This window comes from Pholcus phalangioides, unplaced genomic scaffold, assembly GCF_987345545.1.
Source record: "Pholcus phalangioides strain wild (caught in Gottingen) unplaced genomic scaffold, Ppha-v1.0 ptg000016l_1, whole genome shotgun sequence".
Classification (NCBI taxonomy): domain Eukaryota; kingdom Metazoa; phylum Arthropoda; class Arachnida; order Araneae; family Pholcidae; genus Pholcus; species Pholcus phalangioides.
Window position 1 is genome coordinate 14,666,611 of NW_028301609.1, and position 19,093 is coordinate 14,685,703.

General features: G+C 34.3%; 1 protein-coding gene across 2 annotated transcripts in view; it reads right to left on the reverse strand.

Moving 5' to 3' along the window:
• The window catches only part of Ctr9 (RNA polymerase-associated protein Ctr9), a 45,044-nt gene that overhangs the window by 19,663 nt on the left and 6,288 nt on the right, over positions 1-19,093 (reverse strand). For both annotated transcript variants that reach the window (XM_089245676.1, XM_089245677.1), the window contains exons 4-13: positions 17,205-17,294; positions 14,316-14,494; positions 12,767-12,962; positions 12,296-12,527; positions 12,069-12,181; positions 10,594-10,812; positions 6,323-6,506; positions 5,730-5,818; positions 1,739-2,012; positions 146-294 (exon numbers count right to left, since the gene is read on the reverse strand). In XM_089245676.1, coding sequence (XP_089101802.1) covers positions 146-294; positions 1,739-2,012; positions 5,730-5,818; positions 6,323-6,506; positions 10,594-10,812; positions 12,069-12,181; positions 12,296-12,527; positions 12,767-12,962; positions 14,316-14,494; positions 17,205-17,294 — 1,725 coding nt within the window. The remainder of the gene's footprint in view (positions 1-145; positions 295-1,738; positions 2,013-5,729; positions 5,819-6,322; positions 6,507-10,593; positions 10,813-12,068; positions 12,182-12,295; positions 12,528-12,766; positions 12,963-14,315; positions 14,495-17,204; positions 17,295-19,093) is intronic.

The following is a 19,093-nucleotide window of genomic DNA, read 5'->3' on the forward strand; positions in this document are numbered from 1 at the left end:
TATGACAGTGTGTTATTCAAATCAAGATCTAGGTCATCACTATAACAATTTCAATAACTCAGTTGAACGGAAAATGTTATTGTTTACACTGTTTCAAAATTTCAGAAAATTAATGAGTAATAAAACTTTGAAAAACTAAACTTGCCATTTGAATAGCAGCAACATACTGTTTTTGTTCCACGTATATATGTGCAATATTCAGCCACACATCACAAAAATCTGCAGTTGCTTCGCGTACCTGAGCAAAGCAATCTCGAGCTTCTGGAATATAGCCCTTGTGTGCTAAAACTGAACCTACAATGACACAATTTTGAGTATCATGTAACACAAGAAATCTTCATAATCAATTTGATGTGTGTATTTCATATATTGAAAAAAAAGTAACGGTATTAAATATCATATTCAGCATAATCATAAAAGGTTTCAAAATGCACAAAATATTTTTAAGCTAAGTAATCAGAGGGAAGCAAGCTTGCTTTTATGCATTCGATACATAATTAAAAACGTCAGGAACTAGAAATAAAAACACTTGATCACCCCCTACAATGATTTTAAAAATGTATCAAGCTAAAGTACACAACTACCGAGCTTGAGTAATTTTGATTACACTCACACTCTGGCTAATGAAAATAATTCCTTCAGGAATCTCAATTGTTAGCCAAAACAGGGTTTCCTATAGGTTTCTATGGAAAATTGTTTAATTCATTCCACATAAAGCCCAAAATTTGAAGATAAATTTTATAAAGCAGCAATCTAAAAAGCAAAAAACGGACCAGAGGTGGAGACTTGCACCCGAGTGACATTGTGTGGTAAGACGATCATCTGCCACCGTGAAGGTTACTGTCACGGTCCTGGGTTCGAACCTGGGGAGGATATAGATAAGATATTTTCCCTATCTAACTTGAGGCAACCACCAATAGACAGTGCCTTCATTTCCAACAATCTCATTAATTGTAGTAAATTGCAATATAGTGATATGATCAGAGTTGGTGTTTGGTAAAGTAGAGATGGAGACTAACAATTTCACAATCAGATGGAGAATTGAAAGGAAGAGATGACATATTTAGAAATTTTTATTTCACACTATGTACATATCAACCCAGTTGGGTTGGTAGGTGTCCCTCTATGTGATGTGGTCAGCTCATTTCTATGTCTCACACATGCGGATGGAAAAGATAAGCTCAATGAATGTCCAGACTGCTCAGTTTAATGACAAAAGTCTTGCACTGAAAGGACTTGTGCACCAAACACATGCAAGTTTAGACTCGTTTTTTAATGCATTTTTCCTTTTTTTTCAGGTGAAATTGCTCAAAAGTCTTTTAATGCTTGGAAAATGGTTCTGGGGTGAACATAAATTAACCAGACTCGAGTGACAGTAATTCTGATGGTTGTGTGAAAATTCAGCTCACAATACTACTATGTTATGTCAGTGCATGCATTCATGTCAACTAAGATGTTCATTAGCCAAATCTGTATTCGTTAGCTTAGGTAGAAGTGCAGTAAAAAAGAAAAATCATTAGCCAAAATTCATAAGCCAAGGTATCACATATTTAATTTTGGCTTATTTTAGAAAATATTACATGCAAGGAATTAAATTATCGCAGCTAAAATACTGAAGTTAACCTAGTTTCATCTTATCACACAGGGGAAAAGATACAAATTACTAAAAAAAATCATTTGCAAGTTTTCTGAAGCTAAACTTTTTCACTAATACAACTAAGAATATTCAATTTTTTACCTATTCCATTTGCAGCCCATATATTTCTTGGATCAAACTTCAAGACTTGCTTGTACATTTGCAAAGCTCTGTCCTGATGACGTTTCTCCTTGACTCTGTCTCGAGTTGGTTGGTGGAGAGTTTGCAGCCAAACATTGCCTATAGCAATCAATGAGTAAGTGTCGGATCCCGTAGGACTCTGTTTCAAAATCCTCTCGAACTTTTTTTGCCCTGGGCCCCATTCCTGTTTAGCTAAATGCAAATTTCCAATGAGTGACCAAGCATCTGGATGTTCCTAGAAAATTAGAATTCTAGATTTTTTTAATATGAACTACAAAATTAAATTATTAGAGAAATGGGTAAAATGACAACTTGATAGTTATTTACACGCCATTGCCTACTACTCACATCATCAATTTGGTTTCAGGGAAAAAAGGAATACTGAAATGGCTATGATTAGATTAATGGACTATATACAAAATAAAATAATTAATAAAAAAGTAGCAGCTGTATTTATAGATATCAGTAAAGCGTTTGATACAGTAAACTGGGATATCTTATTGGAAAAACTAAAAAATATTGGAGTAAGAGGGCTCCCACTCGATTGGTTCAGATCTTTTATAACAAATAGGAAACAGACCGTTAAAGTAGGCAATGCGGTAAGTCAGGTAAGGGCAATAGATACAGGCGTACCTCAGGGATCGGTCCTCTCTCTCTCTGGGCCCAATACTTTTTTCTATTCACATTAATGAAATTCATAATATCAATATTTCCGGTCAACTTGTTTCATTCGCAGATGATACAGTTCTAGTTTCCTCCGCTGAAACAACTGAAGAACTGATAAAAAATTTGGAAAAAGACATCCATGCAATAAATAAAAGAATTCGAAACCTTCGATTTAGGCTAAATGCTAGCAAAACTAAATGAGTTCTTTTTAATTTAACTAACTTAAGCACACAGACAGATTCAATGAAATTTCATGAATGTAACGACTTTCTTTCAAATACTATATGTAACTGTTCATACATTGAAAGAGATTATAAATATTAATTATATCATTATTTCATCTAACCTAAAATAGAAAGATCATACTGATCAAGTTGTTAATAAATTACGAGCAATGACAGTAATGACGTAAAAATTAAAGGCTATCATCTCACACCAAAGTTTGAAAGAAGTGTTTTTTGCATGGGTGTTCCCACATATTTTATATGGACTACAAGTTTGGGGGGGGGGAACATATACAGGGGTGGGAAGTGACTAAGTCCATTTCGGAGCAGCCTTGGAGCAGCAAAATTCAGGATTCGAAGCAGTTTTGGAGCAGCAAATTCAGGATTTGGAGCAACAAATTCGGGATTTGGGGCAATTTTGGAGCAGCAAAATATGGGATTCGGAGCAGATATTTATAAATTGGAGCAGTGAAATTAACAAGAATATTTTCATTAACCCTCAACCCTTTCAAAATAAAACTGCACTGTCTTTTGTTATCAAATATCTTTTCGTCAGCTTGATTTTTGTTTTTGGTGTTTTAGGCTTTTGACACCTTGGCTATCATAAAATTTTTTGCACCCGTCTATTTAAGATGATTTTTGCTTACTGGGGCACTATTTGCTGCCTGGAACAGCAGCACTTCAAATAAGCTAAAAAAAAATTTATGTTTTTAATTTTTTTATACTTGGAAAGAAATTGGCGATTCAGCACTCATTATCTGACCAGATTGGCAATCTGACATTCATTTTTTGGCGATATTGGCGATTTAACGCTCGTTATTTAGCGATATTGACGATTTAACGCTCGTTATTCGGCAACATTGGCGATTTAACGCTCGTTATTCGGCAACATTGGCGATATTCGGCAAAGTTTCTAAACTAACATTCGTAATTCGGCGGACAAAGGCATTGCAAACCATCTTCAGTTCCACGATCACAGACAATATCGGGGTTTCGCGATGGAAAGCCCGATCAGGGGCCGATAGTTTAAGTATAGTGGAATAAAACACGCTCTTCTCGTAAAGAAACATTTTGTGGCTAGCAGGAACAAAAATTTTTTGGCGTCCTGTCCGAAATTCCGGGCATACTGAAGCAAAATTCGCTATTTGGCGCAGAAAAATGCGAAAATACGCTATTGGAGCAGGATGGCGCAAGATATTAGTTTTGGTGCAGTGCGGCACAATTGGCACAGAGTTCCCACCCCTGCATATAAAAATTCAATCCATACTATAGATAATCTTTATGACTGTTTGCGACATGACATTATACAAACTAACAGTTCTTCACAAAATAAAGTATCATTAATCCAATTTAATATATGGCAACTTTATCTGTATAAAGTTTTAGTATTCATCTATAAGAATCCTGATTGGTATCCCAGGGTGAATATACAAAGAAGCACTATGAGATCACAATATTTATATCAAATACCATTACCTAAAAAAACAATTTTCAAAAAATCAATGTTTTCTTGCTCCAAGAATATGTAGAGAAATTGATGATATTATTAGACAACAGCAATCATTTTATATTTTTAAAAAGGCTATAAAAGATCGTATACTGGAAATAGCAGATATGGAGCGGTTCGTTTCGTTTGATAGTTAATGAAATTGCAAATGATATAAGGAGTAAAATTTGTTTATATCTTTGTTGTGTAAGAAAATATATCTGTATTTTGACATATCAGACTATAGTTTAACATTTTAAGGTTTTAACATTTTAGTTGGTGTGACTTGAATGCAGCAATTGTAGTAAAATATATCTATGTATGTTGCCAGAAATTCTTTATGTAATGTATCAATACGACCCATGGAAGGTTATTTATATCCCTTTGGGTCGAAAAGTGTTTAATTTTTTTTGTCTGTTTTGTCCATTGTGCTGTTTGTTCAATAAAAATAATAATAATAATAGTAATGGAAAAATTAGAATCATTGTGAATGATAAGTGAATTGTAATTTCAATTATAAAATCATCACAAATAATGAATGTGAATAAAAACTTTATTGATAATGTTTAGACTATATTTGTTACATTATACCAAGTGAATTATTATTTTTGATTTATATTAAACAATCTTCCCAATTCCATCAATTGCCATATCAGACTTTGCAGACGATTGCGCCATCTACCAAACAGTGCACAACAAATCCGACCAAGCATCTCTCCAAAATAACCTCAACATTATATCGGAATGATGCTCATCCAGGCAATTACCTCTAAACTCTTCAAAAACAGATTTTATGAAACTTACTTGCAAAAGGCTTTCTCTTGATTCTTCTTACTCTATCAATAACTCTATATAATCACAGAGGTTTCTTCTAAAAGATTGTCTTTCATAAGTGTTCAACCTTAAAAACATCACCCATCACCTCAGACATCTCTGCTTCCAAACCTATATCCTTCCTGTGCTCTCATATGCCTGTGAAATCTGGGACCCCCCCCCCCCCACTATCTTCAATATAGACAAATTAGAATCTATCCAAAATAAAAATATGTTCACTTCATTTTAATCTGCTAGTCATTTTCCCTTCCATTACTGAACTAACGAGCCAACTCAATATCCTACCACTTTCCACCCATAAACAAATCTCTCGATTAACATTCCTTTTCAAAATCCTTCACAGCTTTTTTCATATTGACACTTCCAATTTCCTAATTCTACATAGCTTCACACTTTTCCAACAGAATTAACCATTCTAAAGAATTGAAACCGATTTATGCATCCACAGATTGTTTCAAATTCAGTTTCTTTCCTCGTGCAATAACCAATTGAAAAAACTTCCCATCAAACATTATTGATTGTACAACAGTTTCTGATTTCTTTTGTAACATGAACTGTCGTCTCTGTCAAATTCTCCACCGCATTCCCTTGTATAGGCCTCGGCCATGCAATACTGAATAAATAAATTAAATAAACAAGTTATAGAAAAATACAATTCCCCATTATGGATGACCAGATGAAAGCAATGGTCCATGTTATGTTAAATGGCAACTATCACTTTGATAAATATTATTATACATACTTGATTTACTTGTAAAGCTTCTTTGAACTTATCAGATGCCTCGTAGATTTGACCTCTATCACGAGCCATACAACCCAGACGCAAATAACCTTGAGTGGAAATAAAATATTTTAAGATGTAATTCCTGCACATAAAATCAATTTCAAATACAAACTCTAAGGCCATAATAAGGGGATTCTCCAACAAGGCAGCTGAAGATAGGAATTTTTTTTTATATAAATGCTCATAATAAGATATAGACACATTAGTTTTCAATAACATGATCATGTGCAAAGCTCTTTTCTTTTTTGTCATTAGTTGAATAATAATTAAGTGGCCTGTCTTTACAGGTTTTCTTTTTCACAAGCTTTAACCCTCCAGTGGAGTGCGGTTTTGAATTTTTCTGTAAAAATCGCATGGTATTTTTTTATCAGCTATGTATATAGAATGTGATAATAGTATACCCCAAAAATTTTATAGAATACACGAGGCACAATATTTGCATTGTTCATGGCTAGAGGGTTAAGACCTTTGAACTGAAGTGTTCATAGTTCCGGAATAATTGAAGATTATGTTCACACACACAGAAAAAAAAATTCCACTATTGAACTTACAGTCAATGTAATTTGGATGTTCTCTCAGAATATCCTTATATAAACGCTCAGCTTTGTCAAACATGTGAAAGGATTCATAAACCCTGGCTAAATTGTATGTTGTAGTGACAGAAATAGCTCCGTAATAATGCTCGTCATGCTCAGAATCTGAATGGGCTCTTTCTAGAGCTGCCTCATAATATTTCTGAAATAAAGTGAACAAAAAATTTTCAAATATTTTACTTTCCTGTGTATTCAAAATTGATTAACATATTAAGAATTATAGGAAAACTGAGTAGAAAATAATGATTTCATGCAGAGCTGGATTAAGACATTTGAAGGCCCTAAGCACTTGAATGGTTTTGGTTTCCCCCTCTGCCGGTCCCTACAAGTATATTTTCCTTGATATTTAATCTATAAATTAAAAAGAAATGAAATTTAAAATTTCAGAAGTAACTAATCTGCGGCAGAAATATGATGTGAATGTTTCTAAGCACAGACATTGAAATTCTTTCCGCACGCACCCTCCCTTTTTTTATATTTGCAAAGTCCTTAATAATATGGACTTTTTCCCTTTCTTTTTGGAACATTTTGGAATTTTTTTCATATTTTCCGAAAAGATACACCTTAGATTTTTAGCTTTTTTTTTCAAAATCTTTTGAAAACAATAATATATTTTCCTCCATTGACTGCTTGTTAGAATTTCATTAACCGGCTTCAAAAGCAACCACTGAATCATAAAATGTCAGATATTACAGTACTCACAGGTACCTTAATTTTGGTGAACCACAGTCATTGAGTACCTAAAATCTGGGGGATCTATATCAAACCAGAAAAGGGTGGCTCTTTGCTGTGTTTTTTTTTTTTTATAATAACATGATCTTCACGTATTCCCAAGGGATCAGCATGATCCGTCCAGGGAATTTGTTAGTGTTAGTAAACATCCATGCCCGAACCGGGATTCAAACCCAGACCTGCACAGTGAGAAGCTAGCTCCCTAACCACTCTACGGCCAGGCGACAGTTGTGACAACTTATGCAAATGCATGAAGAGCCGAATCAAGGGTGAAAGAGAAAATTACAAATATTGCAAAAAAAATTATGCAAAATTTCAAACTACGAGCACAAACTGGACTTTTTCTTCTTTCTTTCAAATCAAGCACAACTCAGGTTTATCGCCATCTATGGGCAATTTACTACCTAGTGAGTTGTGCCGAAAGTTGTGTGTACCTTACAGTTGCAGTGTGTATCTAGTGTTGTCTGATTTTCCAGTGCTGCCATCTATATTTCAGAAGTGAAGTGTAATGATTGAATTACATTTGTACCGTTTGTAGGTCAGTTGCTCACTATGGTGAGACTTTTTAAAGGGAAGATCGGCTCACATTGGCACCTTGAAGTTGGGAACCACAGAAAACCAACTTCAGTCGACCACCTCTGCTGTGGCGATGGCGGGGTTCGAACCCAGGACAGCATACTGGACTGAATGAGTAGCAGAGAAAACCACGATTTTTGATGTATTTCATTAGGCTGGGAACACAGCAGCAAGTTTTTGGGATTCTTTTGGAACTCAGGCTAGTCATTTGGGGGGGGGGGGGCGTTCGCCCCCGGCTTTTGAAGATACACTAAAAATGGTACATATATATATATATACATATATTGAGTACATGTGCTCCCCCCCCCCCCCCCCCGGAAAAAGTTGAAATGACGGTCCTGTTGGAACTTCTTAGTTGATCAACTTTACTCAAGAATATTAAGACACCAACAAATAAGGCAAATACACAAAAATACAAAAATACTAATGCATTCCAACACCAATGGGTGGTCTTCAGAGGAAAAATATTTAATTACTAGTCGCACTGACGAGTTTCCCACTTAGGTTAAATACCAAATCTTAATGCTCGGTTGCTCACCGGAAAAAGTATGTCTGTTCACTTCAAACGCAGTGGTCAGAATGTAGCTGAGAGTCTGCGTGAGATACTAATGCAGCGTCCTGACTGGATGCTTGCAGAATAGTACTACCTGATTGGTCTATGCAAATTCTTAGAATTCCTGCTGGAAATGAATTTAATCCATTGTGTTGCGAACAGAGATGTAGATTTATTATCGTTTACTAGTAAATTTTTGAAGGCACGAATATATGTGCCTTCATAGAAATTGAAATCAAATGTGGACTTGACTTTGTGAAAAAATTCTCGCTTCTTGAAATCTAAATCTATAGCCCAACAGTGAGTTGCCCAAAAGTGTTGCAAAACTGTTGCCAATTGTGAGCAATGATAGTTAATTTTTCACATTCCTGATTCTTAACAAAGCAAGCATGTTCATTTAATCTTGCTTTTATGGGTCTCCTTGTCTGTCCTAATATACAATGAAGAGCCAAAAAAACTGGTACACCTGCCTAATATCGTGTAGGGTCCCGCGAGCACGCAGAAGTGCCGCAACACGACGTGACATGGACTCGACTAATGTCTGAAGTAGTGCTGGAGGTAATTGACACCATGAATCCTGCAGGGCTGTCCATAAATCCGTAGGAGTAAGAGGGGGTGGAGATCTCCTCTGAACAGCACGTTGCAAGGCATCCCAGATACGTTCAATAATGTTCATTCAGCCAACTTAATATCCTCCCACTTACCTACGGTAGATATATCGCTTGCCTACCATTACTTATAAAAATTATCCACGGCTATTTTAACACTGACACTAACCACATTCTAATCAAATCTGCATATTTTTCAAATAGACTCAATCATTCCAAAAAATTGAAACCTTTTTTGCATCTACAGATTGCTTCAAATTTAGTTTTTTTCCAGATACAATTATTGATAGGAACAACTTGATAGGAATGTCAAATCCCATCACCCCGCACCCTCTTGTATAGGCCTTGGCCAAACAATATTGTATAAATAAACAAATTTTACTTGTGCGGCTTATACTCCAGAGGGGTGTCATAACTGTAACAAACAGGTAATAATAATTAATGTTAAGATAACGCTTCTGAATTCACCATTGCCCATTTGTGCCTTAGTCATTGTTATCTCCCTTGAAACCATGCAGTTGATCTGCTAATGACTCAAAGATTTGTAAATTTTTAACTTTATTTCCTTATTCTGTAGAACTTGGCTTACTCTTGATGTGTGGGTCTCACCCGAACACGGCCCGAGGACTTCATGGCAATTAGATCTGTTTACAATTTGTGACATGCAAATTGGTAGGCAGGTATTTTTGCTAGGTGGGGTACCTGAGTAAAATCAGTTTGTCAAAGAGCCCTATTATGCTGTTAAAAAGGCCCATGAAAATTCTAGGATTTTTTGCCAGATGCTTGATGCTGGAAAAAAATTGTGCATAAAAAAGACGTTTTGATAACTTTTTGTGGTGCCTCATTTTTTTTCTGATGCCCTAAGCACATGCTTACTTAATGGTTATTTAGGCCTTGATTTCATGTAAATTTTGATAGAAAGTGGTTGAATAGGTATTACCTTGTTATCACAATGTGGATATAGTCCGTAAATCATAGGTTTTAAAAAAACCGAATTTTTTTCTCGCTTTCTCTTATTGCTTTTTTTCTTGACAGATTTATATAAAATATACTTTAATAAAATCATTTTTTATGGATAACAGATGGCATATAAATACAAGTAGAAAAACATTCTTTTCTAAAAAAGAGCCAACAACACCCTTCAGATTTTGTTATAGACGATAAAGGAAATTCCAATGACTTGTTGCATGTCGAATGTGCTATATATGTGTTTTGTACCTAATGTAAAGTTTGTTTATGAGGACTGCCTGTTTGTTTCAGAAGTGCTGCTGTTTGTTTTCAGAGTTTGGAAGCAAACAATTTGACAGGTTATTCTCATGGATTTCAAATGTTGTAGGTCTGATTGCTCTCTGTGAGAGAAGAACCTTAATTCTTTTATTACAACTTTATATACACCACTGCAGATTATAAAATGACATTTTTTTATGTTAATATTTTTTTCCATTCTTGAATGAAAATTACCTGGGACTTATATGAAGTTGTGTTTTTCTACAAGAACTTTTCTTCTCATTATTATTAGTGTGGTTTATTCACCGGAAATTACAGTTCAAATTTTGTTTCTTTCCCCAAAAATCTAAAAAAATGATGGAGACAGGGTTTTAAAACTTCATAATAGGGGAAATTTAATATCTGTGGAGTCTGAAAAATTTTATACTGTGGCTGATATTGCACAAAGGAAAACTCAAACCAAAAGTTATAAAAACTATTATCAAGTAACAAACGTCACTTCTGAGTTCCACAAATAATTTATGAAACCCTACCTTGGACTCTAAGAAATTGCCAAGACGAAAATGAAGAGCAGCAACATTATTCAATATCTCTGGAGGAACATCAGCTTCCACTTGATCCTTTAGTATATGTGTGGCTGTTCCATATGCTGACAGCGCTCCTTGAATATCTGATTGTTCCAGTATCTGTGCCATTTCTATCCATGCTTCAACATCATCTTCAAACTGCTCTGTAACTTTCTTCAGCAATGCCTTAAACCACAATTTGATTTTTTTAATAGCAAAAAAAATTTGCAATGTTCAAAGTAAAAATACAGATTTGCTCATCATTTTAATGAAAAAATTTCACAATCAATAGTTACATGAGGAAGGTTTAACCATAAAGTTGAACCTCCTAGAAGTGAACAGTGGTAAGTGAAAATTCAATTGCGCAGAGGAGTAATTTCCCTCTACTAAATTTCGAGAGGTATTTTTGTAAAAATAACAGCAAGAAATAACTTCAAATAGTCATGAAAATTTTTGGTTTTATGTTAGTGTTTTTTTTTTTTGCCGATTCATGCACAAATTTAATTTTAAGTCACAAGAAAGTGACACCATTTTTTTCCCCACAAGCATTGTGTATACATACCTGTTTTTAAATTGAATAAAATAAGATTGCTTCCATTCATACTTTTGACTCCGGATAGTTTTTGAGTTGCTTCACTGGCTGTTATGAACCATGAAAATTGTTGATTCTCAGCATTTTAACATTTATATTCTGAATACTATTTGCTTTATGAAGAATCATTATTAGCTCACATTTTCTTTGAGAGCCATTTCTTCCTTTAACAAAACTTACACGAGGAACAAAACTTATTTGACATCAACATGTCAAAAATAATCATAAATATTCATATATATTGAATGCAACCAAATTATTTTCATTTACCATAACACAGGGCTACTTTGCACTGTTTGAGAGTTTCTTAAGCAAAACTTGCTACAAAAAAGGCATAACAATTTTTTTTTTTAATTTTTATGAATTTTTAAAAATTGGTGTAAAATAGCCAATGGTAACAGGTTACTTTGCATCACCTAATACCATAATAAGTATTTCTAAGCAAGACAATATCTTGGAATACCATATTCCCCTTAAAACTTATTGTGTCATGATATAGAAATGGTCAAAATTCTCAAAAGTGCAAAACTCATCCTGTTCAACATGTAAGAATGCTAGTTATATCAACAAAATTAGATATTATTTTGTTAATAAAGAAAAAACATTTCAGCTATTGATATCACAATGTGTGAAAATGCCAATGACAAGAAAATATTTACACATATTTATCAAGAAATTTAGATGGCTAAAGATGAATTTGGATGCGTGAAATACATGTCTTGATGTGTATTGGCAAATACTTCCAGTGAATAAAACTTTGTCAGTTGATTAGAAAATTCAGAGACTGAGAAATCAGTCCCTGCATAATGTTATTTAACTGTCATAACATATTACATAGAGCAACCCATACCTTTGCCTGGTCCCTCTTTGTCTGACTAGAAGAATGTGCATAAAGCGAGCCTAAAATTTTCATTGTCTCGTAATTATTTGGCTGCGCCTTCAATACTTTTTCAAAACATTGTGCTGCCTATAAATAGGAAGATAATATTTAAAAAGCATTATTAAATAAACAAGACAACTACAATGACAACTGTTTGCCTCAAAATAATTTAGATTAGCAATCTAAGAAAAATAAACTTGCATTTTCTTCATCTCTCCGGTGTATATACATCTCTCCCAATCCATAATGAGGGAGTACGAAGTTGCTTGAAGCAAACTGTGTGGCTTGGTAATAATACTGGAAAGCTTGATCATAATCTCCCTGGATATGAAAAGCTCGAGCAAGCTGATAGCAGCTCTCTGCTCTCATGGCTTCATTCTCTGTGTTGTGAAAAGCATGGAGAGCCAAATGACGGACTTTATCGTAATCCTAAAGAAAAAATTAAAAAAAAATTTTATCTTGAAACTGCAGAATTCTCTGGATACATTGGTACACATATAAGAGGAATGTTTCACATAAACCAGGTATTTGTCTAAGGAGTTACAGTGAATACAAGTATATTACTAAACAGTTAGTTAGCTTAGCATTTTGGTAACACCAAAATTACATGCTGTAACAAATATATTTGATTGTACTTAGCTTGAATCTGGTGTGTCACTGCTACTTACCTTTTTGAAAAAGAAATGATTTGCTAAATGATTCAGGACCATTGGATTTGTAGGGTCAATTGTGTATGCTTTGGACAGCATTTGAACACCACTTCTTATTGCTTCTGGAGTTTTCATGTTCAACTCTAGCACGGCAAGTCCAACTAATGCACCTACACACTGGGAATCGAGTGCAAGAGCCCTCTCAAAAGCAAGTCTATACAAGAACAGAAGAAAACTCTAAATTATAGGTCCCAAAACAAGATTTCATTCTATTTATTTTCTATAGGAAATAAATTGTCAGGTAATGGAAATGTTCAAACAATCTAAATTTCAGGATTATTAAATAAATCTGAAATCATTATTGCACTAACTCACTTGGAAATAATTTATCTGAATACACACGTGATAGCTAAAACGAGTTTGGAGATTTTTAATTTGTTAAGAATTTGCCAAACATTTTCTTCACCCATCAACATCGGCATATGCTAACACAAGTGTTTTTTTTGGTTTTTTTTTTAATGAAATTGATTGCATTTGTATACTACATGGTTTTGTACAAAACATGTAGTAACTAAATTAGTCAGGAAGTAACCTAATGACTAACCTTATGTGAAGAGAAGGTTAATTTTAATTCTTCATTATTATGAAATATCCTCTATGGTTGCTGGTATATTGCCTAAGAACTGATAGAACTTATCACAAACAAGGAAAGGGTGCCAAGGTGTCATCCCCAAAAAATTATGAAAAAATTTAAATACATTCATCTCTCCCAGAAACAAATAAAAACAAAAAAAATTTATGGTGGAATCCAATTATTAAAGTTGCAAAAAGTTATTAAAAATTATAACAATCGGCTACTCGTCGCCTCTTGCCGATATCTACAAAAAGCTAATATTTTCACTTTCCTATCTTTCCTCAAGCTTGTGTTCTAGAAACTAGTTATTTCTCTTTTTTTTTTTTCTCCTTCTATATCTGTGCTGTGCCTGATCTTCTAACTTGATTATGTGTTGTGAAATTAATGATGTCACTAACATTCTAGGGTTGCAGGATATTTAAATTTATCCTTGGCTTCCATCACAGCTTTCAGAATATTAATTTTTTTTTTTTTTTTGAGTAACTCATAATAATTTCGCCAAATTTTTTCTTCTTTTTTCCCATATTTAATAGAGTAGAATCGGCAGTAATTTTTTCAAAACTTTTTAAAGACGTCACACTGGGACTCTTTCCATACAAGTCATTTTCATCATAACACGCCGTATTATTTTCTCATGAATGAGCATATTCCTCTCATTAATTTTACTGAATTAGATAATGGGAGCATGGCAAGGCAAAAGTAACATTCTAGAAGGTGACACTACATAAAAGCCTGTCCACTGAATTACAGTACTTTTAGATCCTAAATCTTAAATTTCTGAATAGAAATTGAAGGGCTGAAGTTCCCTAATTATGGTCTCACAAATATAACTGGAAATTCTTCAATAACAGAAATGATGGCTTTCTCTGAAAAAGAAAATTAGAAGAATTATGAGTAATGATTGAAAATTAGAATAAAAACTTCAAAAATTACCTTGCTTTGTCCAATCTCCCGATTTTATAAAAGCAATGCCCCATACCAAGGCGTACAGCTGCAGGACAGTTGGGGTTCGTTCGTAAAGCTTTCTTGTACAAAGCAAGAGCACCTCTAAAATCTTTCTTGTTGAATGCAATGCAAGCTTTGCCAAGGACTGATGGAATGTTATTAGGAGACTGAAACGAAAAAGAAAATTTCAGTAGTCTGTACATGCAAAAAAGTAACAACTGATGTAGTTTTAGTTATTTCTCAATGGTTAGCTTGATGATACTGTCCACTTTGAGATGATGTTTATTGAATTTTTACAACATAACTTGGACCAGGGTGTCTGCTATTCTTCAGAGACATGCTAAAACAATCATTTGAAAACTCTTTTACAATCAGGTTCTTCAGAATCAATGATGGTAAGTAAAATCATCAAACTCCTTCAAGCTGTAAACTTCATTGTCTGTTGAAGGTGGTGCAACATGGGAAACAGATCATTGCATTGTCATGGGCCTCACAACATGAAAAATATATACACTACTGCACTCCCCCAAAACTTTTCTAACCATGCGTGTAATGAGGTTTTCATTTCGTTGAATGAAATGCTTTTACTCTTAAACACGATTCTGAAGAAGGTGATATTAAAAGTGTTGTCCACAAGTTCCAGTACATTATCCACGAATGGTGGTAAAGTTTGTTATACAGTTGATGCGAGTTACAACAACTGTGCATTATAGTGACTGTTCCATTGCAACGACCAATGTAACAAGTCTTAAATGTTTTCCTATTCATGCAATGTTATTTTTCATCCAATATAATGACCTGTACAAGTCATTCAATCCATTACAATATGCTAACTTGGGCTCCTTTTTTGCAAAGAAATTAATAAAATCTGTCTATAAATATATTTGAAATTGACCTTTGACATTGAATAATTTGGCATGATCTGCTTGTAATGGTGAGAGAGAATGTCTGATAAATACTTATGTGACTGTATATATAACTGCACCCTCCATTTCTCTAGGACAGTGGTTTTCAACATTTGAAAGCCTGCAGCCAGGTTAAATTTATTTTTGTAACTGGAAGGCGTGGTCAAACACAGTCGCTGTGGTGGTCGAATGGTCATAGTGAAGGACTTGCATCGCTGGGTCCCAGGTTCAAACTCCACTAGCGCCACAGTGGTGGTCTGCTGAAGTTGGTTTTCTGTGGTTCCCAATTTTGACGCACGAATGTGAGCCTATCCACTCGTCAAAATGTCTCGCCACAGTGAGCAAAGGGCCTACAATACAATTACTCAATCATTACACTTTGCTCATAGTTTGAAAAATTGATAAATGCTAGCACTAACAAGCATTACACAGACACTCACTTCACGTTAGGTTCACAACACATACACGCACATTTTTCCGCATGACTCTGGTCTTCAACCACCTGCTAAAATTTCTTCATTGAGACAGAGTGGCGGCCCATGATCTGGCTAGGAGGAGGCCATGAATATGGAAAATGAATGAGGGAAAGGGAAACAGCCAGCAACTAGCCGCTTGGGGGTTAAGAAACACTGGTCAAGATCATAGATTTGTCAAAATTCAGATTGGGGAAGAGGGATATGAAGGATTCTGACCACAGGACCCGACATCCAATACGCATTCATAAAGAATCCTTTATTTTCAAATAAAGCGGACAAAGTACAGAGAAATAGACAGGTTTTCATACTGAACATCAATACTTTATTTAAATTCACATTCATTCAACGTGGCTGTCTCGAATAACAGCAATGCAATATCCTCTGAACTTAAAATATATGTATGTGACTAGATAAATGCATTATGTATTCAAATATTATCATTTTCTAACCTGACATATCTTCATTGCTACGTTATAACAAAAAGGAAATAATTTTTTATTCTATCTGAATATGAAATTCGCTAACGAATATGATATTTTTTAAACTTTTGAGACACGACCACCCAATATAATGTCTGTTTCTGTAGAATGATGCGATGTAATTAAAACTAGCATTGACATTATTTGATTTTCATGCTCTTAAATGTTCGCTACAACTACATAAAACAAAAATAGCATTGCATGAATAGGAAATCTACAAGGACTACAAAATGCCATAGGTTTATACTGTATTACACAGAATGCTGTAAAAAACATGAGAAACCAGCTTTATGAATGTTAAAATCTGGTCCATCACTAGCATGACAAAAAAAAGTGAGGTTTAATAAGGATCACAGGATACATTCAAATGACCAGTATCAATCCATGTGAAATATAAATAAATACTTGAATCAAAATAAAATAATGGTTACCACTGAAGCAAATGCATTTTCTCAATTTGAGAATAATGAAAATTAAGCATTTATTTATCGCTCTAACCTAACTATCACCAGTCTAATTATGGAATACAGCTACTGTGTTCTGCACATTTTTCTATACGTTCAGAAATTCAGAAACCATGTTATTGCTTTTACATCACAACTATTTAATTTTTTTGTCTTCTTTTTCAAATCTTAAACACATGATCAAAGAAGACAAAAACACTTCGAAGTCTACTAAATTTTCCATTCGGCTCATCTATGAAAATAAATAGAGTTATCATTCGACATTTACAATAAACCAAGAGTTATGGTAGCAAAAACAAATGTAAAGTTTACACTATCCCAAAGTTGTTCGGGTAAAACACAAAGTTACCTAAAATGCAGAGAACAAACATGGTACAAATCAGCAAATTCAATCCATTCTTGGCATCCAGATATTTAAAAATTATGCGGAATCTGTGACCAATATTCCAGATGCCAGGGATTATGGTAGGAAGAATTACTATGCGAGATATGTTTAATGAAGCAAGGTATGCCTTTGTCAAATAAAATCAACATGAAATATTCACACATTTACCTGATTCAACACAAAATTGAATTGAGCGTCAGCTTGATCCATCTTATCACCTTCCAGCAAACAAAAATAGGCACGACCCAACAAGTGATTCTAAAAAGAAAGAAGGGGAAAAACACGTATGGTATTAAATTAATCACAAGGAACAAAAACTAATCAGTGAATTTGAAAATTGATACTTCATCTTCAATACATATATACACTGCATATCTTCATGAAGTAATTTTATATGTGATTATTTTCCCACAAAGCCTTCTAAATTTCTTACTCTCAAATTTTAAGATTATGCTTTGACCATCTGACTTGAATTTGTCAAAATTATAGTTACCAAAAAGTTACAACATAACTGTTTTGAACATAAAATTAAGAAATAAAAGCAATTATTGAACTAGGCTTAGTCTATAGAAGGAATAAATATTTTGCCTGTTTTGCCTCTAAAATTTAACTTCTTTAAAAAAAACTGTGCAATATCAAAAACGAAAGGAAAAATTGAGTAACATTCACAATCACAGGGTGTGCAATATCAAAAACGAAAGGAAAAATTGAGTAACATTCGCAATCACAGGGTGTGCAATAACTGCTTAATGCAGCCTTTATCTCATCAACTGCCTGTCAATCATAGAAGTATGATTCCAATTAAAAAAATGCTCAAAAGGTATTCCAAAATTACCCTGTACCAGTTTCGAGAGTGAAAACATGGTGTCTCTCATAAAATAAATTAAAATTCTATATAGTGCCTTTGTTCCTCAACTTTCAGTTGCTCTGTCTTTTTGAAGTCCAACAAAAAAATCCCAGGTTTTAAACTGCAATATTCACTGAGCAAACTTTTGAAATCCGGAGATTCTCCAGAGGGGGTCCCCCCCCCCGACACTAATATATAGACTCGCTAAAAAAAAAAGGTCATAAAAATTTTTTTTCGAAAAAAACATTTTTTTTCAATCAATTAAGAAAAAGTTATATTCTTCCCCCCCCCCCCCAAGGCAGGTTCTGCATTGCCCCTGAACAGAATATAATTCCATGTCAGACTTTCCATGCAGAATAGAGAAATCACATCTATATACTGTTCATAAAGTATAAGTGTTTCTTTTCGTGGATGCCATCAGGGAATGATAATCTCGGGCATATGAGCTTTATATAGCTTAAAGTTTTATATTTTCTTTCTGAAGATGTTTAATCGGAAGAAACGATTTAAAAAAATTCAAATTACAAAGCTGCCGACGTAAAAACATGTTTCCCGCACAGCTGTTAATGGAATACAATAACGATTATACAGGAATTTCGGCAACCAAGGTCATGCCCCTGATAAATGATTGCCGATAAACCCTAGGAAAACGAAGTCATGTCTTTGCCAGTTGCTTAAATGCGGTCGCAGAGATTTTTTTTACGGTTGTGCTCGATGGAAATGACTACGGCTGTCCTCTATGGGTGTTTTCTCTAACGACGACGGTAATCATTGACGCCACGACAACGTGAAAGCTCACGTAAAATCTAATTTTCTGCCAAAATTCGGAGAAATTTTAACAAATCGGGAGAGCGGGAGGAAAGATGAAAAATCCGGAGTCTCCCACCTAAATCGGGAGAGTTGGCAGTTCTGACTGTTCTTTCCCTACTTTTCTCCAATTTTCAAATTTGAGTATCTCAGTGAATATTGCAATTAAAAACATATAATCTCTTTTGTTGGACTCCAAAAAGACTGAGCAACAACTTTCTAACTGGAAGCTAGAGGACACCGGACCGTATAAAAATTCAGGTATTTTATTTTGTGTGTGCCATTCATTCTCAAAATTGGTACAGAGTAATTTTTGAACACATCTTGAGAATTTTTAAATTGAAAACATACCTCTACGACAAACAGTTGATGAGATAAAGGCTGCATTATCTCTTACAAGACA